The 25,321-nt window shown below is 35.1% G+C and overlaps 2 protein-coding genes across 5 annotated transcripts in view; one reads left to right on the top strand and one right to left on the bottom strand.

Moving 5' to 3' along the window:
- Positions 1 to 25,321, bottom strand: part of DIAPH2 (diaphanous related formin 2) — an 857,286-nt gene that overhangs the window by 408,785 nt on the left and 423,180 nt on the right. For all 4 annotated transcript variants that reach the window (XM_059909954.1, XM_059909955.1, XM_059909956.1 and 1 more), the window contains 2 exons: positions 25,029 to 25,130; positions 11,856 to 12,095 (listed from right to left, as the gene is read on the bottom strand). In XM_059909954.1, coding sequence (XP_059765937.1) covers positions 11,856 to 12,095; positions 25,029 to 25,130 — 342 coding nt within the window. The remainder of the gene's footprint in view (positions 1 to 11,855; positions 12,096 to 25,028; positions 25,131 to 25,321) is intronic.
- On the top strand, positions 7,318 to 7,870 carry LOC132357342 (large ribosomal subunit protein eL21). Its single transcript, XM_059910719.1, has one exon. The coding sequence runs from the start codon at positions 7,341 to 7,343 to the stop codon at positions 7,821 to 7,823; it is 483 nt and encodes a 160-aa protein (XP_059766702.1). The 5' UTR covers positions 7,318 to 7,340; the 3' UTR covers positions 7,824 to 7,870.

The raw sequence follows: 25,321 nt of genomic DNA, 5'->3' as shown, positions 1-25,321 counted from the left end.
CCATCACCACGATCCCCGGTCCGTGGAAAAACTGTCTTCCACGAAACCGGTCCCTGGTGCCAAAAAGTTTGGGGACTGGTGCTGTATAACACAGGGAACTATACTCAATATTCTGTAATAATATACATGGGAAAAGGATCTGAAAAAGAATATATAAACATATACGTATAACTGAATCACTCTTCTGTACACCTGAAACTAATACAACATTGTAAATCAACTATATTTCAATAAAAATTTTTAAAAAAATAATATAAGTATCTAGTCATTTGCTTGTAGATTCAGTTCCTTTTTCTAAATAGTCAACTTCTGAATAGCTTATATTTCCTCATACTAAGTCGCTTGGATTCCAAAGAGTGATTCCTCACACAGAGCATTAAACAGTGACACTCTTCATTCTTATTTAATTTATCTGAAAAATCTCAGGACATTCTCTTGTTGAAAGAAATATTACTTGATTTTTTTTTGTCCAATTAGCGAATAAGGAAGGGTACAGACACATAACAGTCATACAGTGGTACCATTATATTACTGTTTTTGAACAGGTACTGATTAATTTTGTCCAAAATTTTAAAAATAATAAGACCTAATTATAGAAAGCAGGTAGAAACTTATGAAAAGCAGTTTTAAAGATACTCTTACTGTACCATAAAAGGCAAGAGAGTATTCTGAGAATGCAGATTTAAAAAAAAAAAAAAAAAGATGAAATAAAATGAATGGCAAGTCTGTATGCTCGTCCCCATGACAGAAGTCAGGAAAAACAAAATCTAAGCTTTGGTTTGTGGGAGAGAAGTAAAGCACATGTTGTAAATAAGGCTGGTATTGTGCTTTTCCTTTCTAAAGAAGAGGGGGGCAGCTTTATAGTATGGGCTATCATATAAATAACAGAGTACTTTGTTATTTTGTAGTTAGTTAACCAGTATTTATAGCAACACAGATTATTTTTCATGTGTGCTATTATATAAAAGCCATCTCCCCCCTGCCCTCCACCCCATTTCTCCCTATTTTCCTCCCTGTCTCTTGTTTTAGTATTACAATGTTCTGTATTTGGCAACTAGCTCACCAGGCCCTCAAGGACTAGAGACATATGTTTTATTTCTCTTCATCCCTGCAAAGCATCTAGCACAGGGCTCCGCAGAAAATAATCAATAAATGTAGCCAACTTGCTGCCCAAATACTAGCTAAAATGTATTTATATGTATATAAATACTTCTTAGATTCCCTAAAATTATCATAGGGATAATTGGATGTTCAGAGTTTTATTTGAATATTAAGTGCTTATAAACCCCCTTCCATGGTCATCAGCCCTCCTTCTTAAAGTTCTGCCATGCCTTCATTAGTATGGTTTCATTGGACAGGAAAATCAGTTTGTAAGATAATCACTCACATTCAGTCACAGTAGCCACATTTTTTTGAACAACAGTCTCATACAGGGTCGAAATCCCCTTTGAGCAAAGCTTTTATAGAGTAAAAAGGCATTTGTCTTCAAGCTTCCTAATTATATTCACTAAATGCTGTTCATGTTGTCAACTTTCCCCCACTGTGAGAATTACAAAATCAGTCATAAGATTAAACTCAGAAAATGACTACAGCAATTCACAGAATACTAAGCCAGCTGGGTTCATTTAAATCCTCTATGGAAACAGTCTTTGTGGTGAACCTAGCAAGACCTACAGCTAGTCCCATAAATCATCATTTTTTTGGTCTGCTCCAGTGTTGAAATTATTTATTGCCACTCCTGATATATGGGAGACTCATCAAGAACCAAAAAAAAAAAAGCTTTTTTATAAACTAGAGAATTATTCATCTCTGCCAGCCATACTACCCAACAGAACAGTTAACTATATCCATTATTGTTTAGTCACAATGACTTCAATGTATGGCACAGTATTAAGTTGACTGTGTTTTTCATATCAATGTAAGAAGATAAAATTTTAAAAATGAAAGAAAATACAGATATATTCGTTGTTTTTGTTTCCTTGAAATGAGTCTGTATTTAATGAGTCATAAACAAAGCCATACATGAGTCCCCTACTGGAAACAAATTATACCCCTCACTATAGTTCTCTATACAAATATATACTGTTGGCTTTTTAAATAATTATTATTGGCAGAAGATAAGGAGCATAATATGGCAACTCATACTTTGCATTTTTAAAAGCTCTTTACAAGTTTGTCAATTTACATGTAAGAAGTATTTAACTCAATCTTATTTCTCTCTGATCATCCAATTCCGAAAACCATTGCTGAAACTTTCTCACTCCTTCATTCTCTCTCTCTTATTTTGTCTCTCAATCTCTCTCTCTCACTCTCATTCTCTCTACACACACACACACACACACACACACACACACACACACACATACTTTTTGATTGGGTCTGGCTTTTAATTCCTTTTTCTCAGTCCTTCCCCTAACATAAAACTTTCAAAAATTGGAATCGCTTCCATATCAAAAAGATCATGTGTTTGCGTAGGGGAGTGCAGTAACTAGGCATAACTAGTCCACAAGGCAAGTGTGTACGTATGTACAATATATATTCATGTTACCCCTTATATCAAGTTATCTAGACTAATGGAAGGCAGATTTAACTGTAACACAGAGAAGTTAAAACCAGGGCTAGCAGCATAGGCATCACAATATTAAGAATTACAGTTAAGAGTCTTGGAGGGGTGTGTGTGTGTGTGTGTGTGTGTGTGTGTGTGTGTATGTATGTGTTTAGAGGACAGAACATTTTCACATATATAAGTAAAATAGAAAAAAATATTGAGAGGGAAAAAAAAATGTTTCCAAAGCAGCCTGTATTGACAAGGAATACTAATCAAGTCTGCATCAGACAAATTACATTTATAAACTACTGTTCTCCAGAGAATTTAATAAACTGAAAATTGGGGGAATATAATGAAGTTTTCACTCAACCTATAGTGTTGTAAATGTGATAATATCTAAACAGATGCAATCAAATTCTGAGAAAACAAACAAGTGTTACATTTAAAGTATTAGCTGACTAATTTGCAGCAATGAAGGTAAATTAATGAATATTTCAACTTAGAGAAAAATCTTTAAATAAGCTCATGGAAACTCTGCATTTTTAGAGGGAAGTAGGAAGATAAAGGTGTGAGTCTGTTTCTTTTCATCAGAGCTCAAGATTTCAAAAAAGGTATTCTCATAGACATAACTCTTTCATAACTATACCAATTTGAAGTACATCTACAAAATAGGTTAATCCCTGTGCCTACTAACATGATCATATAGTTTTATCCCTGCTGATACAGCAGTCTTTTCTCCCATCTCAATTCTGTAACGTAGGCTACAGAGAATAAAAAAAGATACAATGCATCTCCACATTAACATAAATCTGGAAAATGTTGTGACCATTTGGAATAATTGAGATATCTATCTTAGAAGAAAGCACCTCTAAAGACAGAAACACACACTACCTTCATCAAGTTTTCTTTCTACTTAAGGAGTCAATCTGTATGTGCAGACCCCTATAGTATAGGGATATAAAGAGACTAGGTACCTTACGTCTTAGAAGTGGAAAAAAAGCTGATTTTCAAACTGAAGGACAATCTTCAAAGCATATGGTAGCGTATTCACGGGATTACAAAATTAGGGAGACGGGTTCTTATGTTCCCAACTCTTAGAGGGATGTATTTTTAAAAAGAGAACCTCAGAAGTAGCCTGTGTTTTCCTCCGATTTTTAAATGGCATGAAGGACATTGGAGGTGAGGACTCTGGATTGGATTTCTGAGCTGGTATCCACACATCTTGATTACTGGAGAAATGAGATGACTGAAGCAATCTTTCAGTATTACCATTTGCCCATGTGCACAAGTCCACATGCACTGATTAATAATATGTGCTTGAGGACATAAAATGAATAACATATGGAAATTAAACTTATGGAGAATTGTTTCTTTAAACAAATAAATTTAGAGTTCTTTAAATTTAAACATTTCTGCATTTACTGACTTAAGTAATATTAATGCTTGCTCTTTGAAAATCACAAATTTGCGTATATTGATTTTTGTGAAGAACTACGGGAAACAAAACCCTTGACACAGTTATAAAAACTGAATCTAAAATGTCACCACTGACATAGTCACACAAGAGTTGAACATTCATCTTTTCAACACTGAATGGTTCTCAATGATGAGAACCCATTAAGCACAATACAATACAACACAAAGGATTTAAATAAAGGTCGACCATCAAATAAGCTGAACAAAGAAAACCATTTAACATTAAGAATGATATCCTGTCCTTAATGTCATTCTATGGTGCTTAGTTATTTCAGAGGTCAACAATGGTGAATGTTCTTGCTTCAATGTAATATAATGAGGCACAGACAAACCCTTAACTTGAGATGTTTGTGTCTATTGGTCATGAATTATGAACGAATGATATGGTGTATCACTATTTTATGTGGTGACATTTTAAAATGCAAAGTAACATGAGTGAGCGCCTCTGTATTTTGCTGTAGCTTTGGATCTTATATCACTGATTATAACCAGTGAATCATAGAGATCACCAGCTAAAAACTCTGCTGCAAAGAGCCCACAGGAAGGAAGGCTAAAAGGACCCACAGGGAAAAAAAGGAAAGCTTGGTAAGAGGACCTAACATTCTATCCAACCCTGTTCTTGACAGAGAATCTAATCTTCCCTTACACAGAATTGTTCCAGGACAAATTATCTCCCTCAAAGCAATTTTCTTCTCAGCAAATTATCAATCACATCTCCCCCAAATCCAAATAATGCCATACACTGTCTTATAGGAAAAAGCATATTTGAGTGAAGCAAAAGAGATCATCAAATTCTAAAAACTACCTTGAGCCACTGAAATAATTTGAGTCCCAGGAAAAGTGGGATTCTAACTTTGCCTCCAATACTGAGTGATCCTGGGTAAGCCATCTCTCTGGAGAACAGATGTTCATTTGTAGAAAATATGTATTGAGAAGAGCAGCCAACCCTGCCTACACAAAACTGATATGGTCTGAGAGCTTGTACATACAAAGCAAGTGATTGCTCTATAATTATGCAGATTATTAGGTGCTATTTTATTACAAGTACATAGGTTCCACTACCTGGATACATTAAAATCTATTAGAGGAAGACAAACTTTCTATTAATATTCCTCCAATGACTTCTATTTCAATTTGAATAATAAAAAAGAGAGATTCCTCATTTTACAAGCTACTGGAGAGTCAAGAAAATCCACCGGTGATTTTCCCCATTTTCAGTACTCTGTAAGGGGCAGAGTTGGTTCTGTAATGGTTCCTTGAAATGAGCTACATATGACTAAACCTTCTGTTACAATTTAGCGAGAGGCAGTGTGTTGCAAGGTTTTGGACACAGAAAACCTAGATTTAGGCCCAAACTTGGACATTTACTAGCTTTCTGATCTTGAAAAAAATTTCATAACCTCACTGGGTTTTAGTTTTCTAATTTGCAAAATGGGGTTAATAATAATAAACCTCTCTGAATCACAAAGGATACATCTAAACTGTAAAAGCATAGCAACCAAGTGTGTAGACTAGTGACCAGGATTTACTGACCTTTGCTAAGGTGCCTTTCAGTATATTCTACAGTGGTTATTTTCAACAATATCTTTGGTTTTAAATTAATAGTCCCATATTTATTTATTAACCCATATTTGAGGGTGAATTTTTGGTTTATATTGATAGCAAACAATACATTTTTATGTTTTTACAAATAAACCATAGCATAGTGTTACATTTACATATTTAATAGTTTCACTGGTAAAAATACACTCTTTATATCTGTGAGACACTAAATTCTCTCACTTAAAAAAATGCTAATACTTATGTTGAACACTCACAACAAATCCTGTTATTTAATCAAATTGCCTACCTTTCATTCAATAGTAATCTATTGAGGGCTTCCTATACAATAGACACTGGGAATAAAATGTAGAATAAAATAATAACCACCCTCCATGAGTTCTGAGTCTTTAGAGAGAAAGAGAGGTAAAATAATTATAGTACAGTGTGAACAGTCCTATAATAATTATACTCACAGTGTGTAGTGGTAACCAGAGAAGAAGAGCTAAGGGGTAAAAACCAGATGAAGAAGAGTAGCAAAGGACATTATAAAAATGCGAAAGGCAAGCTGCTCCAGTTACATGTTTTTAAAAAAAGGGTGAGAGAGAGAAAGAGAGAAAGCATAATCAGGAGGCCAAGACTCTACCTCTAGTTTCATAACTAAAGTGACCAACTGTCCCAGTTTGCCTAGGACTGTCCCAATTTTAGTAGTGAAAGTCCTGAATCCCAGGAAAGCTCTTAGTCCTGGGCAAACCAAAACAGTTGGTCGCTATATCCAGCTTTATGAACCTGACTGTCACCTAGCAAGAAGGTGGCTGTCTGCAATTCAGAAAGAGAGCCCTCACCATATACCAATCAGGCTTGCATCTTGATCTTGAACTTCCAATCTCCAAAACTGTGAGAAAATAAATTTCTGTTGTTTAAGCCACCCAGCCTACAGTATTCTTTTATGGCAGCACAAGCTGACCAACACACCAACCAAAGTATTTCACTTCTCTAATGGTCAGTTTTCTCATCTGCAGGCTGAAGGGGCTAGATTAGATACTTTCTAATGTTAAGGTTCTAAGTTTAGATAGAGATAATCCACATCATTTCAGCTAAAAATGATTTTAGATACTGTAAAATTTTTAGAATACTTAGATGTAACTTTTTGCTTAGATCTTTTATAGATTTTCTCTTGAATTACAAATTTCTAAATTGTGCTTCCATAGACAGCAGTCATTTTCCTTACAAATCACATTTTCCAGTACATTATATTTTGCACTGAAATTGAACCTAATTCACTCTCCATCTTACAACTTCTCTAGGGGAGATAGATGCCTTCTTTTGTATACTTGGGAAGATATCTGTAATACTCTGTCACTAATACCATATGATGACCTCTAGGAAATAAGGCCTTTATGTTACATACACTTTATATAAATGATGAATCTTAGAAAAAAGTAGCATAATTACATTATTCTATTAACCCTACTAAATTAAAGTTAGATATCTAAAATGTTCTCCACAGTAAAACTAAATGTTTTCTTCAGGTTCTTTGTATGACATATTTCACATCTGTACAAAAACACTTCATTATACCATATCATAATTTGTTATGTCTCTCTGTCCAACTAGAATGACTGGAAAGTCACAGTATGGGTGAAGGAGATATTAACTCAAGGCAGAAAAACAAAGGTTTTTGGCCTTCATAAGTTATAAAATGGGCTGTGAGTGATTTTCAAAAAAAAAAAAAAGCTTTTCGGCCGGAACCGCCATCTTCCAGTAATTCGCCAAAATGACCAACACAAAGGGAAAGAGGAGGGGCACCCGCTACATGTTCTCTAGGCCTTTTAGAAAACATGGAGTTGTTCCTTTGGCCACATACATGCGAATCTACAAGAAAGGTGATATTGTAGATATCAAGGGAATGGGCACTGTTCAAAAAGGAATGCCCCACAAATGTTACCATGGCAAAACTGGGAGAGTCTACAATGTTACTCAGCATGCTGTTGGCATCATTGTAAACAAACAAGTTAAGGGCAAGATTCTTGCCAAGAGAATTAATGTGCGTATCGAGCATATTAAGCACTCTAAGAGCCGAGATAGCTTCCTGAAACGGGTGAAGGAAAATGATCAGAAAAAGAAGGAAGCCAAAGAGAAAGGTACTTGGGTTCAGCTGAAGCGCCAGCCTGCTCCACCCAGAGAAGCACACTTCGTGAGGACCAATGGAAAGGAGCCTGAACTGTTGGAGCCCATTCCCTATGAATTCATGGCATGATGGGTGTAAAGAAAATAAAAGACCTGGACTGTGTAAAAAAAAAAAAAAAAAAAAAAAAAGTTACGGAGGCAAGATACTGAAGCTAGTATACAAATTACTCAAAATCTTCTCACAACCTGCTTACCAATGTTATTTGTTTCCAACATACACCCAATATTCCAGGCAGTGTAGTTTTTTAATTCATCTTCAAACACATCATGATTATTCCTAGTCATATACCATCATTAAAAAGAACTACTACCATTTTTTAACATTATAATTCTTCAAAGTACTGTGACAAAGATCGTTTTATTTAACCCTGAAAACAACCCTATGAAAATAAACCAGGGTCACTGTATATTTCCTCATGTATAGATGAGGAAACAGGTTTGGAGAGAGTAAGTGACTTGGCCATGAAAATTTAGCTAGTGATGGGCAAAATGGAAGCTAAAATGTAAGTTCTAAGGCCAGTGTTCTCCCATCTTGTAAGGTTATGGCTTCTTCCCTTCGTATAACTTAATTATACCTATCTTTCAAGATCCTTCTCTTCTAATTTATGAGTACCACTCACCACCACGCCCATCACCAAAAATTCCTCCCTCTTGAAGTCCTGCTAATCTGAAAGTAATCTCAATGGCCATTAATTTTTATATTCATTGCTAGAAGTATATTGTGACATTACGTAATATTCTGTATGTATATTTCCTGGCTACTCAACTGTATCACAAGCTCCTTAAGCTTTCTATGTGTCTTCTGTAATGTTTGTATCCCCTGGTATACCAACCATCTGTTTTGTTTTGCCTTTGTTTGTTCAGGCCTGGCTTTTATCCCTTCATCTGCCCCTAACCTTTGGTATCCTCATCCTTGGTAACAGCCTCCTTTAGGGCATGACCAATCATCCATCACAGTAGTCTTGGTAGCACTGTCAATCAAGGTTCTTTGCCCTCCCTTGGACAAGGGGTATTCTGATAATCTACACCAGGCCAATTGGTCTCTCTTTCTAATTAGAATTTGAATCAAATACAAGGAAAGGAGGAAGAAAATGGAATATACCCCAGAGGCAACTTCCTGGAAAGACTTTCCATTCATTCCTGCTCTCTGCATTCTCAAAGCCGCCATAATTGCTGCTCTTTTAAAGGCCAAGTTCTTCAGCCTTTCCTCAGTTTCTGGCTGAGCTCCTCCTTATAAATTCTATTTTTTGCTTAAATCAGGCAGAGTCACTTTCTGTTGCCTGCAAACAAAGATCCTTATCTGATATACCCACAAAGCTTAGTGCCTAGGGAGTGCTAAGTATTTTTAAATGTTTCATTCTTATGTAGATTATATGTTATTACACACTGAAAACATAAACAACAAATGGCCCTGAAGTACAACACTGCTATTGGTTAGAATTTTAATAACCAACAGGCAAGCAGGGGCCAAGCTAACATTGGAAACTCATCTGCATAGAAATGATTTTTTATTACAGTTCAGCACCCTGGATTGGTGACTCACAAAGTGATAATACACTGCTGCAAATTAACAAAGTATTTTGTGGTGAGGGTAGTACTTACAGTAATGGTACCCTTTAGTGATATTTGACATTTAAGTTAACCCGTCTGTTTTCCTTTTCTTCCCAAATATTATAGGAGCTAATTGTGACCATCTGAATTTTTAATATTACTTTACTACAAGAAACATCTGATAAGTTTAACTGCTTATGTTGTGGTTCCTTTTTAACTAGGTGAATATTTTAACATAATCTATAGCTTCATGTGAAAAGCGGTAGATTACAGTTTTAAATTCACCGAGAAAAGGAATTATCATTAGAATATTAATTAGGTAAATGGTATCATTTTAAAAGCATAATCTGTGCCCTGCAAAGAAAGTTCCCTCTGCTATTTTTTTAACAAAAACAAAAAACAAAAAAATACAACACTGAGAGAAATCAACCAAGTAATCTTTTACAATATAACTGGAATCTAACACCAATTCTAGCTAACCATACATCAGTAGTTAACTCAGTTTCGAACAGTTTATAAACCTAAACTAACTAACTCTTTCTATGTACTTCAGTAAATTTCTGTCATTTTAGACATTTACATCCACTCAGAATCCTTTGTATTCCAGGAGCATCCTTTTAATCCTAGATATTGTGGGAATATCATACATGTATATGATATTTCTTTCTTAATGACAAGTATTTCCCTGAAGATAAAAATCCTACTGAAAAGAGGGAGAGGGCAGAAGATTTTTAAACATTCACTTCTTTCTCTTTTAGAACATCTATTACTACACGCTAGTATTTCCCATAAGATTATTTTTTATTTTATTTGAAGTTGGCAAAAATCTTTGTGCTGAATCCTTTGAGCATACCTCTAGTGATAGATGTCAGACCAGCGCTGTGTGGAAGAACTTTTATTTGACAGGTAGATGACAGGAAGAAGCCTCTCTCCAAAATACAAGATGCAACTGTACAATCCTTCTGTGAGATTAATATAATCTTTTGTTCCTATGTATAAATGACTTATTCATTCTTGCCTCAAAAATATCAGTTCATGTAATTAATTTGAATAGTGTGAAATTAAGATACTTAAAGAAGGTACATATTTGTTCAAATTAGGATAGTTTGTTTTAAATGTCTTTTTTATATGAATTAAATGTGAAACAGGTAACAATACAAATTTCCAATGATATTTTCTTTTAATTTATAGTATTTTTGTAATCACCAACCAAGAACACTTTAAGATTAACTCACTGTGCCTATAGTGTATACTCTAAACAAGTAGCATCTTGATAAAAGATGCTTTTACTAGTGTTGAATACATGATGTGCAATAAAATGAAAGTCTTAAATATTTAGTTTATCCTACAAATCGGGGTGTGAGTTATTCTAATTTATTACAAGCATAGCCTTATTCTTGTTGGTATTATCAAATAATTGCACATGTCCCTTAATATCATAAGAAGAGGGACCAAAAATATTTTTTTGACAAAAATCTAGCATGCCAGACCATCTTCCCTATCTTCCTTGCTTTCTTTCCTTACACCCCTTAAAAATAAATCAGGAGTAAACAGATATAATTTCATTATGCATCCTACTATCTACAAATGTTATTCTTTATGTCTATCCGGGTGAGAACTACCAGGAGCAAATCATTTTTGATACATATTAAAATACTAGTCCATGTATACGTAATGCACATCTATTTAATGCATGAATAGAAAAGAAATTTATATCCATTCCTAGATTGGGGATTCTTGTAATAATATACTTCAAGAACTAACCAAAGTTCTGTAATGTTTACAGATGTGAAAGAAAAAAAAAAAAGTGAAACAATGGTGAGATGTCAAAGATACATCGCTTGTTTTCAGACTTATTTTTGTCTCCAGCTTTCTTACAGGCCTTCCCCTCAGAGTCTGTTCAGTTTTCTTTGTGTAACAGATCTTTTCCTTTAATAAGGTGGTTTGCGCTAACCTAGAAATGGACATATACCATCACTTTTGCACTTGTCTGTTTCTTTGTTTACTTTTCACAAGAATTAAAGCATAATCAAAACAATAAAACGATTACCACTTGATTTTTTAAAAACTTTTAGTTAATGCACTAGATACCTAGTATAAGTTTAATAACACAACACTATAAAATAAAGAGTATTATTTTCTTGGAGGAGAAAAAGCAAAGCATATTCAGAAGGCAATTTCTGGCTATCACCTCATTGAATTTAGCTCCACAAATACTTTTTGGAGAGACATAAAATAAGTTTGAAGGGATTGAAATACAAGATTGCATCTACTTTATAAAAGCAATTTTTTTGGACCTAAAAACTCCAGAAAGATTTGATCAGCAAGAGCTGAGTACTGTACTGCAAAAGAATTTGCAGTCTTTGAGATTTTACTACAGTAAGGTTTTTAAAAATCATTTATCTGTTTTAATTTAGATACAATTCACATGCCATAAAATTCATCCTTTTAAAGGATACTTTTTTGGGCTTACGTACTATTGCTATTTAAAGTGACCCCTCTCTTAGATGAGATTATTGCTGTAAATTGGCATTATAAAGTGTTATCTTACCTTACAGAGAAAGTTGATCTTAAAACCCAAAGACTGGGCATTTCTTGAGCCTGAGTTCATGTAGTTTCCAACCAAAAGAACTAACTCTAAAAGTCTGTTAAAGCTTTCACTTTTCTTCAGTTCTTCACAGGCCAGAGTTACTGCTATGATGCTTGGTTTGATGTTGTTTACGTGTTCTTCAAACGTGAGCTTGAAAAGAATGCTATTGAGACGAGGACGCAACATTTTCACTGAGCTCATCTGTAAGATAAGGAATGCTGTATAAGTATGTACATACAAAGCCCGTTATTCTTCTCTCTAGTGGGAATCATTTTATAGACAATACTGTAAAACTTCCGAATAAAATGAATTCTCTCTGGGTTTTAACAAATATTATTCTACTTTGTTTTAGACATTTCAAAGGAATTTTTTTTCAAAGTTTAAAGAAATAGCTGTTCAGTTTTAAAGGAATAAATGAAATCATCCTTACTACATTAAGAAAATATTATTGAAGCTAAACAGTTACTGTATGTTAACTGCATAATCATTAGTCATCAATAGCATTTAAACTGCCAAAAATCTGTCCCTGAGGCAAACTACAAAAATGTACAAACATGACATTGAGTTGAGCGAATAGTTGGGCCACATATAAAAAATGTACACGATGACAGAAAATGTAAGTGCAACCACATTTCCTAAAAAAAAATTACATATCACACTATGCTGTCTGAAATCAGAAGACTAGCTCTGATTGAGCATTTAATAATTTTAAACCTATGATTTCTATTAATAAAATGTATTAAATATTTTTATATGCTCTAAAGAATTTCACCTACTTGACAGAATGTTGATGTTAAATAATTAAGTTATGGTAAAATCACATGAACTTACTTTTAAGTACGTTATTCAAGAATTCTATATTGGTTTTCTTCAAAACAGTTAAACTTAGGTTTTAATTAATTGTTTCATAGTATCAGTGCACATTCTCTATTCCCTTTGGTATAGCTCCTACGATAATAATTTCTTTTAGTCTTTAATTCCCCAAAACTCCAAGTCATTTCACTAGTTTTTATTCACCAAAGGAATTCTGGGAGAGAGGTGGGGGGAGGGTAGACACATAAGAACATAAGCACACACACAATGAAATTATTAACAATCCTAATTACATTTATTCTTTTTACACATATAGCTTAGTTTTCTTTTTAAATACAAATGCCAGGTACAGTGTAGGCATGAGATATCTGTAGACAACATGAAAAGAATTTGATAGCATAAACAAGAGTCCTTAAGCCACAAAGAACCCTTCAAAAGCAGCAAAATGAGCTGTTGAATAGACCCTATCTGCTCTAATACAAAAGCAAAGCATAATTTATCATTTTAACTCTTTGAAATGAATTTTCACATTAACCATGGGTGTCTGCCTGTCCAAAAATTAACCTTTGCTGTCTGCTAATCCCCCATATGCTTTCATGCTTTTTATAGGCAGATTATAAAAGTATGCTGGGAATATCCGCCTGTTACTATACCTACATAAGTCAGATCACTTATCAATAGCTTTTTTTTAATACGATCAGGGTAGTATTCAAAACATCCTACTGGGACTTCCCTGGCGGCGCAGTGGATGAGACTCTGCACTCCCAATGAAGGGGCCCAGGTTCAATCCCTGGTTAGGCAACTAGATCCCACACGCATGTTGCAACTAAGAGTTCGCATACCACAACTAAGGAGCTCTGGAGCCGCAACTAAGGAGTCCGCCTGTCGCAACTAAGACCTGGTGCAACCAAATAAATAAATAAATAACATCTTTAAAAAAAAAAAAAAAGCATCCTACTGTTTCTTCAGTACTTGCATGGTAAGTATAAGACACACCATCTACTCAAAGAAAGTGTCCAATATACCTCAAAACTCATAACACAATCACTTGAAAACTATAGCTAGCGATAGAACCAGCCCATGATTCTAAATGGGTAAACAGAAATTAAGTGCTGGAGATGTTCACTGAAAGAAGAGAAAACTTTAAACTCTATGACTACAATGTTTAATGAAGGCTACACAGTAGAGGGGATACAAATGGATAAATAGATAAAAATTAAACAAGTAGAGAGAGAGAGAGAAAGCGAGCAAGCAAACACAAACGGGGACCAAAAGGAAGCTGTGAGAAAAGGTTTATAGGTTAGGAATATATGAGGTATATACCTAGGGGCAGAATTTAGATCAAAGTACCTTAAGATTCCATGTAAAGGCCATAAAATTGGAAGCTAACCACACCAAAGTCTACGTCTCCATGAATGTGCAAATCTCCATGTGTATGTTTGTGTGGGAATCTAAGTTTCTATGTCATTTTCTGCCTTCATTTATGCCTCTACCACTGTCTCCAAATCCTTTCCCACTTAATTTTTCCTTTCTTTTCACTGTTAACTGGCTATCATTAGCACAGAAGCATGTTTCCTATCATTTTATATGTTTCGGAAGTAGTAGTTTTTCAGTCTCCCTGATGGTTAAAAAAGCCATAGAACTATTTTGACCAGGTGCTAGTCACCAAATACGTGTCCTTCTGCCCATGCTCTGTAGGACTTGTAGGAACCCTGCTCACCAGGGTGGCCTTGGTCTGAGATCCACAAGGAATTTAAACCCTAGGCTTATATAGATTTTCTTTTAGTCTTGCTTCAGTTCTAATACCACTTGTTTTCATTCATATTTGTATCCTTTCTGGGCTTTGTATTTCAATCCTTGGCCTACAAACCCAAAGAGCAGGGATTTGATCTTTTTTTTTTTTTTTTTTTCAAAACCAGCTCCAACCAAAATAATGTGACCAAAAGTGTACTTTAGTAATTATAATAACAATAATAATGGCGAATGACATTTATTGAGTACTCTGTGCCAGACATTTTTCTACAGATGTGTTATATACATATATGCAGATTTGATTCTCAAAACAACCCTAGGAAAAGGTTATTAGCCTTAGTCTCATTCTAAAGATGAGGAAAGTGAGACACAGAAATACTAAGGAACTAGCACAGAGTCAAATTGTATGTTGAAGATCTGGAGATTTGAACTCAGGCATTCTGGCTACAGAATCCAGACTCTCAACCACTACACCATGCCGTCTCTTGAGTCATACTGAGAGCAGTATGTATGAGTGGCTGAAGGAGAGATTAAGGGCAGGGATACCATTAGTTAAGTCTTCAAATGGTCTTAGAAACAGGTAATGACCTAGAATGTTGACAGTAGGAAGGGAAAGGAAGCAATAGATACAAGAGGCAGAATTAAGGAAGAAGCAATGGGACTTAGTAAATGACCAGTTATGGGAGGAGAAAGTCAAAGATGGCTCCAAGGTGTAAAGTCCTTTGTGAGGTAAAATGTTGTTGGCATTAATGAATGCTGAAGGAGATGCTGATTTGATGCAGTTTACTGTTTGTTTTTTTTTTGTTTCGGAGAATGAGGATAGATGAATTTGCTTCCCCTGATCTGCTGCCTACACTTCAGTAAGCTAATCAGGGACTAAGGCAGTGGGGGCCGATAGGGTACAGCTTAGTAGCAAATTCAACCAAAGGACTGAATCTAGAAACTTTTGCATAGTTAGACTGGGTGAAACTAATCCACCTAATTTTTCTGCTTCAGTTTCCTCATTTGTAAAGTAGGGGAAAGTCCTGTCGAGCAGTCTTGTTTTGATAATTAGGTAGGAGCCAAACAAATGATCCATATATATTCTTTCTTTCTTTTTTAGTCTCTGCCTCTAGAGTTATGGAAAGGTGAGGTAAACAGTGCGAGATTCACAAGTGAAAAATACTACTTGGATGTTACCAAGACATTTCTATTAGCATTTAAGTGAACTTGGTTCACCATCCTCTCAAACACCAGTGTATTTTATTATTAACAAAGACACTATTAGATCCCCACTATGAAGACTCTAAATCTTGAAGTCATATTCAAATCCTGGTAAAGACAATGTAATTTAATACCATTCCTTGCCTATATTTTAACCTGAAGAATTTCTTAGAATTGGTTCTTATTTTCAATTCTCACCATTCAAGCTTAAAATTTATGTACTTCAAGGTTGAATTACTAAAATAGACTATTTAAATATGTTCCCTGATCCCTCCAGCCTTCCCCCCTCCAAATCCTCACATGAATAGTAAAATGACACCTCTATAATAGGGAAATAATATTGCTTTCTTGGCATTTTGAGTTTTAGGTATTGTTATGATATCTGGTAGCATTTGGAAATTCAGTCCTTGAGTTTAGGAGGAGATAAGTATTAGAGCTGGCAGATTTGGGAGTGACTGGAATAGATGTTGTGAAAGGCAGGTTGTTGATGAGGAGAGTGTATAGAGAGAAGAATCAAAGACTGCACCTTGTGTAGCACCTAGCACGGGTCCTTGCATTTATTAGACATTCAAATACTTGCTGACTGATTTTAAAAGCACTCCTTAGCTGACTAACCATTTTCCGGATCTCCTCCCAAGGAGGACAGACAGGTTGTCTATTGAACAAAATTAACAGCCGACAGTAATGTTTTACTGTCCCCAAAATAATGTCTTCAGCTAAGATGTCAAACCAGAAATGCTAGGGAATTAACTTTGTTGAACTGCTGTTACTGGATATAATCTATCATCAGTCAACCTGATTTGGGGAAGAGGTTGTGCGTCATAAGAGGATCAGAGTTGACCACTGACTTGGCAAAATTTCTTCCTTCATTTACCCACTAGAATAAAGTTTAGTGCAGAGCAGGTGATAAACATCATAGGTGATTTGAAAAAAAAAAATCCTGTAAAACAAATGGATGGGTGGATGTATTCATTCATACAAACAGAAACTCCAATATCAGCAAAGTGCTGGATTGGGAAGCAGATGCATAGTGTGAAGAGGTGTCACAGTAGGCTGATGTGAGGCAGGAGGAGGGTACCCTACTCCTTATGTAAAGTCATTAGCTACCAAATGTGCCATCCCAACGATATTGCCCAGGCTCAATCTTAGCCCAAATTCAGAGCCCCGTATAACTATTTTGAAGGGTAGGTTGAGAGAATTTTCCCCTTAATCCTCAGAGAGGGAGAGAAACCATTCTCTGCATTCTCTAGACCTGTAAGGTACATTGTAGTGGAAGAAACAGGGACTTTTGAGTTATACAGACCTGGACTTGAACTACACTTCTGTTACTTTATAGTTAAGATCTAATCCAAGTTACTGAATGTTTCTGAGACTTTATGTCCCCATCAGTAAAATGTATTCCTTAAGTCATTCACGCAAGTTGCAGTAAGACTTAAATGAGATCCTATGTGTAACATTACTGTCATGGTAGCTGACACAATGGAAGCACTCTAAAACAATAGCTATTGTTGTTATTACCCTCTTTACTCATCCTCAGAAACTCCTAAGAAGGTACCATGGTCCCTGACTGTTCTCCCAAACCTGAGATAAAGTTTCTCTCATCCACAATTAAGGAATGTGTGTTACCAGGGCTTGGTGAAGAACGGCCCTCATTATCTATTTCACACTTTGTAAATATCACGCAGAGGTCCCTTCAGTCCGTTTCAATGCATAATATACACTTATTATTAGAAATGTTAGCACTGAAAATGTGTTACTGTAAAAATCAAGAGGATTATGGAGGAGGTGAAACTATATGGATGCATCTCTTTACAGGAGCCACAAAACAGTATGCTTTGATCATACTAATAGAATTTGCTGCAATCAGAAGTGTGAATTTTTATGATCAGACCAGGGTAGACTGATAGACAATAGTTGAATCTCCATTAGAGGATTTGAGTGTGTAAGGGAATGTCTTGGATAACTAAGCTTAGAAATCATAGGAAGCACTGAGCGACATCCCCAGCCACAGATACAATTATTAAAAGGTGCACGTCTTGTAAAGGCATTTGAATGCACCTAAGTGATATAAGGAAATATAACAAAAACTTGGCTGAAATGTATGTTTGTTTTTCCTTGTGGTTCCTCGCAGCATTTTAGATGACTGGCATCCTTTGTTTTATAATTCATTCCTTGAAGTGCTGTGGGCTGGTGACCAAGGTATTGTATTATGTAGGGGATTTTTTTGTGTTACAAGATACTTGTCTGTCAAATCACATCAAGCAGCTATCATTTCTTTAGCTGATCTGTACTATATTAAAAAGAAAAAAATGTACCCTGACGGCTTTAGTGAGAGCAGCTACAAGTGGGTTATTTCCCCAAAGAGTTAGACACAGTTTTGTTTATATAATTTGAATTTTATACACTTCACTACCTATGCAGCTGGTGAATATTGATGTTCTGCCATACTACCATAAGAATCCATAGAGAAAGAGAAAAGACCCAAGTGTAACAATCATGTGTGAAGGAGGAGGAGGTAGCCACATGCCACTCCTGCAGTCACGTGTCGCTCACCTTTAAGGGGATTTCTGTTATCTTTCATTTTGCATTGCTAAGAAACACACCTTCAACTGCCATCATATGTGAATATAACTGATCTTCTAGTGTCTTCAAAATATAATGTTAAAAATTCATTGGAATTAACAGATATATTTGTAAGAAATATACATCTGTTACAAGGTGTCCCCTCCATACCTAAATACTATTGGGATCCAATGTATGGATACATTGAATATACAGAATAATTTTGTATCAGTGACTATAATTAAGGTGATGATAACGAAGTGACAATAAAGAAGAGTGGATTTAACTTAGAAAGCAGGCAGAACTGCCTATAAAAGTTGTGAGATCCAGACTCCATGACTGAGCAAAAGTCTGCCTGGAAGTATGGAAATAAAGCAAGGACATCTGTGATTCTCTGTTAAATAAATCATTTTACTATCCTATTTAGACATAACCCCCTCCAGACTAGGCTCTCTACTGCTCACTGCTGTACTTTCTGCAGTACACCTAGTACTTGGACTGCACAAAATCATCAATACAGGTACATCTGCTGTATGGAGCCAATGGCAAATGTTTGTGTATTAGATATCAGGAGAGATAAGAGCCATGGTTGATCTGTAATATGAGGCTTTGGAAAAACGGAGTGTTGAAAACTGACTGTATCCCAGAAAAGCAATGATATGCCGATAGAGAATATTTTCCCCAAATAGAATGATATGTGGAAATTATGCATCAACAAACATTTACTCATCTACAGTCTGGAACAGAAAATGGTAACAATGTCGGCCCCAAGAGACACTGGAAACTCAGAAGAATTACACTAAGAATTGGAGCAAGAATTTCAAAACATCCTTCTGAAAACAACTGTCTGAAGCCAAGAACGGCCATCAGAGCATCTGTAATGGTAATGCTATGCTGCTATCTTATGGATTACTGATATATGGAGAAGGAAAAGGGGTTAATTTTTTATTTTTAAAAAATTTAATGAAAAGCAATCAATAGTAAAATTGATTGACATCCCCAGACTTAATCTGAATATTCAGTTTTCAGGTGGTTTTATTTTACCTCATTTTATTGCAAAAGCTGATGGAAATAAGCAATCTTGTCACAAAATGGACTATTATGAGAAGTTAATGAAATGAACAAGAATCTGAATACATGGATTTGAGAATGAGTCATGGCGAGTTTTCTTTTACTTGATCTCACAATTATTAAACCAGCTTTTTTTCAGATAAAATGAATGCACATCTGGAAGTAAGAGCTAGCATTCATATTTACAGAAGGAATGAAAATAGAAACAATCAAGGCATTACATATCAAAACACTGAACACTTTGAATGAAAGCAGATAAAGAAAAATGCAATTTTCCCAATGAATATGCAAACCTGAATAATTTAATATTAATGGAACAGAAGAGCTACAATTTTCCATCCAAACTAATTGCCTTTGATGATACGTAGGAGAAAAAAAAAAGCTTTTAAGAATTTCCTTTTCACCAGGTTAAGCTATCTTGAATAGAGCTCATAAGCTCTTAGGGGACTTTAAAAAAATTAAAAAGCACACTGACTTTATAGTTGTACTTCCAACAATAGGCATAAATCCACTCCTCCTGCCTTCACATATTTATGTAGAGAAAGAAAAAAATTAAATGTGCTATCAGCAGTATCACATAATCTTTGCTTTTCATTATAAATGTTTTTATGCACAAGGCTATCTCAACATCTTTTTCTTAGATTATAGCTTTAGAATGTTTTTAATTGAAAAATATGGGTAATTTTTGAGGTCAGAAAAACAACGTATGGATTACCAAGAGAACTAATTATTGCCTTCTTTTTCTCAGAAGATGTTTTAGTTTAATAGATACACATAGTATGGGTCTCCATCCTCAGTGCAAGACAAGTGGGAGTTTCCGTCGCTCTGAGGTTTAAGAACAGCTGAGCTGCAAACACACTCAGAAGAATCTAAAAGCTCCTGCTGGGGGTTCTAACTGGCAGAGCTTTCAAAGATCTGTGCTTTATTCCCAGTAAAGGTACAGCACATAATTACAACAATGTACCAAATTCAATTCTGTGTGAGGCAGGTTGGAGGACAAGTCAGTGGGAAGCTATGCAGCCAATATACCCCCCTAAAGAAAAGGATTATTGATCATAGAAGGTGTGGGAACTAGCATACCCCTCTTCCCAGGAGGTCTGCTTGGGAAGAGGGATATGCTAGTTTTTTTTATTTGTTTCTTTTCTCTCTCTCTCTCTGTTGCTCTCGCTCTTTTTCTTTTTCTTTTTTTTTTTTTTTTTGGTTTCTTTTTAACTCATTACATGTGAATATAAGCAAACCCAATGATACGGCTGCTTTAAAAAAAAAAAAAGAAAGAAAACAAAACACTCAAAAAGTTTAGAGAAAGCTTAGCAGCCCAGTCACTGTCTCAGGTAAGTTTATTTCTTTCAAAAAGTCAAAGCCAGATTTTTCCCTAGTCTTGCCAATTTTATTGTTTTTTGTTTGATGATGATTTTAATGAATCTTGCAGGAGTAATCACACTTCTGGCATATGTCTATCCCTAACTGATGAGATTTTGTTTTTATCATCCAGGAAGTTATATACTAATGGAAACTCTACAGGACACTGGCAAGGGTGATAGGTGTAAAATTAGGAAAGAGTATTTATCTCTAGAGAAGGGAAAGAAAGAAAAGGACTCAGTAAGGAATCTAAATTCTTCAATGTTATCAAGTGCCATATGGATACAGAATTAGGACTGATAAGAGCCCACTTGATTTGGCATTCAAGCTAATACAGTCAACAAACATTTGGTAAGTATATGTCACGTGAATTAAATCAATACGATACATATACTTAAAGAAGTTGCAATCTAGCAGGGGTTATAGATAGTCAATAAATAATCTCGCAATTAAATATTTAATTAAAAACCATGAGAAAGGAAAAGAAAAAAGGTGCTCTGAGAGAGTTTAATAGGGAGACCTAATTTTGATTGATAGGTAAGCGAAGGCATCACGGAGAGAATGAAATTTAAGCGGAAACTCGAATAAGCAGGAGAGAGGCAGGCAGCGAGTGGGAGTAAGAGGGAGCAATGTGTGTAACGGTCCAAAGGCAGGAAAGAGCATGGTAAATTCAAAAAACAACGCACTGATGCTTTAAGCAGATAAATAATGATGCAACACAAATGTGCTCTAGAAATGTCACATCGAGGGCTGTGCCGAGACTGATTTGGAAAACGGCAAAAGTATAAGGGGAAAAAACAGGCTAAAAGTATATTATAATGGTTAAGGGAAAGATGATGCTGGCTTGGGCTAAAGTGGTGACGGCACAGAAAAAGAGAAGTGAGTAGAACCGATGTATATTTTAGATACAATTAGGAGGTAATTAATGATCTCTTCTAGATCAGTTTCAATGCATTGTTTAAGGCAGAATTCTGATTGCTGTTTGCTAAATAGTAACTAGAGGTAAGGAAGTAGAGAACAAATACACTAATCTTTGAAAAAACTGATGCTAGGTAATAAAGAGAGGGCAGTAGCTATCATGGACCTCAGGGCCAGTGAAGGATTTTTATTCATCCATCCATCCATCCAGCTATCCATTCATACATTTTTAGGCAGTGAATGACTTAAGAAGATGTTTTTCTTCTGAAGAGAAGGGCAGAGTGGAGACTGACGAATTGAAGAGGCAATAGAATAACAGAACAAGAGTAGGCAGGGGATAATAATGCCTTAAACAGAGATAAGTAAATTAGTATGTAGTAGACTATCTCACACACACGTGGACGTGTACACACGTGCACACACCAGTTCAGTACAGTGGTTAAAATCACAATCCATGATGTCAGATTGCCTGGGATTGAATTCTGTACCTACTACTTACTATGTAACCTTGGACAAGGTCCCCAGCCTTCCTTGGCCTCAGTTTCTTCATCTGTAACATGAAGCTAATAATAGTGCCAATCTCATAGGGCCGTGAGGAATTCATGAGATGGTAAATGTAAAACCACTTAGCATAGAATCAGACACAGTAACACCTCAATACATTCTTGTTTCTATCACTAATCATGACAACAATAGTATTAGTGATAATAAAGTATCCCTTTTTTTAAGGTTTGACAGAGAGGAAGCTAATAAAAGATATGGGTAGAGATAACTGTAGGTAGGAGAGATGCTTGAAGTTCTGAAGCCTAGGTGCTTTCCCTTTTCCCTGGTAAGAGATTAGGTTGTTTGTAGTAAGTGAAAAGAATGGGGAGGGGAGGGAGTGAAGACTTGTGGAAAGCAGGTAAGATACGGTATAGGGTATAGCCGCTATGGAAAAACGAAAGGCCACTGAATAGGAACAAGTAAAATAACTGCTGAAATGGCAAAGAAAGTCCCGCCAAGGTAAAAGCTAAAATGTCATAAAGACACCAATTCGCTCAGTTCACCAAAGAGAACAGGGAGGCATAAAGCTAGAGAGTTAGAGGCAGAATGAGAATGCAAAGGAGCTCAGGTTTTATTCTGTAAACTCTGGGAGACACTGAAGGGTTTTAATACAGAAATCATAAGATTAATATAGATTTTAAGATGACTACACTAATACTTTTGATGGGGGAAGAAAGCAGAAGTAAGACAACCAGTTTGGAGCCTTTCTCATTAGGGCAGATGATTCTATGCATTTCCAAAGTTGTCCTAAATGTAGGTTGTCAATATATTTTGAGGATTAAAAAGTATTTGGGCGTTTCCAGACAGAAGTGAATTTAATTTCAGCATAGACCTGGAGAAATATATTTGAACATAATTTTTACTTTTAGAGATCTAAACTATGCTATTTTTAATCTCAGGCTCATACTTGGTTTGAATAATTTTCCTATAATTCAATTCAAAAAACACTTATCTACTATCTATTATATACAAGATATACATGCTTACATATATAGTTAAAAGACTGAGTCATATTATTATTTCAAGAATCTTTTTGCTAGATATATAAGAGATGACCTAAACTTTATTTGGCGCATCCTGATTGATACTGCCTTAGGTAATTTACATAGCATAAACTACTTTGTAATATCCTTGACTATTTCCCCTACAGACATGTAGCTAAGGATGGGGAGAGTAAATAAGAGGACCAGGTGACTTCATGTTCACAGCCCCAGAATTATTTATGGTTATGTGCACAAACAAGAAATCTCTTCCATTTTCTACTTTGCTTTGAGTTCAGAAGCTATATTGCTTTTTATGTCCCCAAACTTCATTTCCTCAGTGTGGTACCAAGGATATTCCTCTTGAAGGATTTGCTTGGCAAACTAATACATCTTCCAAGATAAACTGCATTCAGAAAAAAAATGGCTTCAGAGAAATTGTGTAGTGTACCTACTGTAAAACTCATAACCACCATGGCACAGCTGAATTCTCAGATGGTATATAGCCTTGCTTCAATTATAAAATGAATTCAAGTAGCTTAAGTTTCAAGTGTGGACTTTGGTCTAGAAAATTTTACTATTTAATATTGTGTTAAAGTGCTGCTACTTAGTAAATAATAACTGGCCAGTTTAGTTGATTAATTTACCTAATTCAAAAACGAGAGATATCTCTTCCTCAGGTACCTTTACATGCTCTATCTCACCCTAAATATACATTCCTGATTTGCTTTTCAAGGATTTGACAGAATCCTCCTACATCAGCATATGCAATGCCATATCTGAAAATTAATAAACTCTAAATATGATCAAGCAGTTATTGCATATGTTCAAAAGGAACATACTCTGTTCCACCTATCACACTTTGATTTTAAACACGATTTTTAAATTGCAAAGTACCAAATCAAATCAATTCAAATACATTACTATTAAAGAGGTTAAACCCGAACGAACTTTTTGGCCAACCCAATATTTCAGATGAAGCAGACAGTGTTTGACTATTGGGTCCGGCGGTAATTTTAAGTAGTCTTAGTATGCAGATGGAAAATGGTCAGAGAGCCAGGGTAAAACTGAAAGCTGTAATAGAACTGTTTGTTCACATGGCAAACAAACTTGTATGGAACACCTAAGTCAAAAATAGCTTTTCTCTAAGAAAGTAAATAAACCATCATGCCCTCTTTCCCACCATCTTTTTTTATTTTTCCCTATTATTTGAATAGAGGTTTTGGGGAAAGCTAAAAACATATATATATGCATATGTATATATAGGTATATGTATATATATACACATGTATATAAAACTATATTTTTTAATACATATTTATACCTAGTCATCTTTTGTACCCCTTAAAATGAAGAGGAGATAAGAAAACAATTCATTCCAATAATTATTTAACCATGGTAAAGCATAATGTGTATTTATGAAATTTTCTTTCCAGCTGAAACAGTGTATGTAAAGCTTTCAATCAATTATTGACACTCTATGGGATATCTGAAAATTCATGTGCTTTTTCTAATACAATATATACCACAGAAAACAGTCTCCAGAACATTACTAATTATCTAGTTTCCACCCTTATTCTTAGCCTAACTCTTTTAGGGCTAAATTCTAGCATCAAGATCTAAATAGAAGAAAAAACAGTCAATACAATAATTATGTATTATTTTTCATATATTAATATCAGCACTGATATAGAGGAAGGCCCACGAGATGTCTAGAGGTATTTCATAATGTAAATCTTAATTTCTTTAGTTTTCAATAATATTATAAATAATAAACAAGGATTTTTTTTCCTGACAGCTAATGTTATATTAAGTTATGTAGTTATTATACAGTAGAAAAAAATATCAGCGATTGAAATGTCTTTTTTTTTCACTGTGTTTGATAAGTGTTACCTCCAAGCTGAGTTTGTGGGCCCTTAGGCTAGATACATACCACAACTCCAAACTGTTCAGGCTCACAAAGGTCATCATATTCATTCTTCAGCTGTGCTAATTCATTGAGTACCTTCTGCTCAGGAAGATGTTTTATAAGGTTCTAAAAAGAAATAAAAGCATAAAAGTTTAGTATTTCATGATTAGGATTATTAAACATGCATTAACAACTCTAAAAGTGATTAACTAGAAGAGTGGATAAATTTCTGATTGTGGTTCTGCCATAGTACCAGTGTATCTTCCCCTTCTTCCCAAAAACTTAACCAAAAAATGAATGACAGTTTAATGTGAATA

The sequence above is a fragment of the Balaenoptera ricei genome, chromosome X (assembly GCF_028023285.1).
Source record: "Balaenoptera ricei isolate mBalRic1 chromosome X, mBalRic1.hap2, whole genome shotgun sequence".
NCBI classification, from domain to species: Eukaryota; Metazoa; Chordata; class Mammalia; order Artiodactyla; family Balaenopteridae; genus Balaenoptera; species Balaenoptera ricei.
The sequence above is the reverse complement of the archived record's forward strand: the minus strand, read 5'-3'. Positions and strand labels throughout refer to the sequence as shown.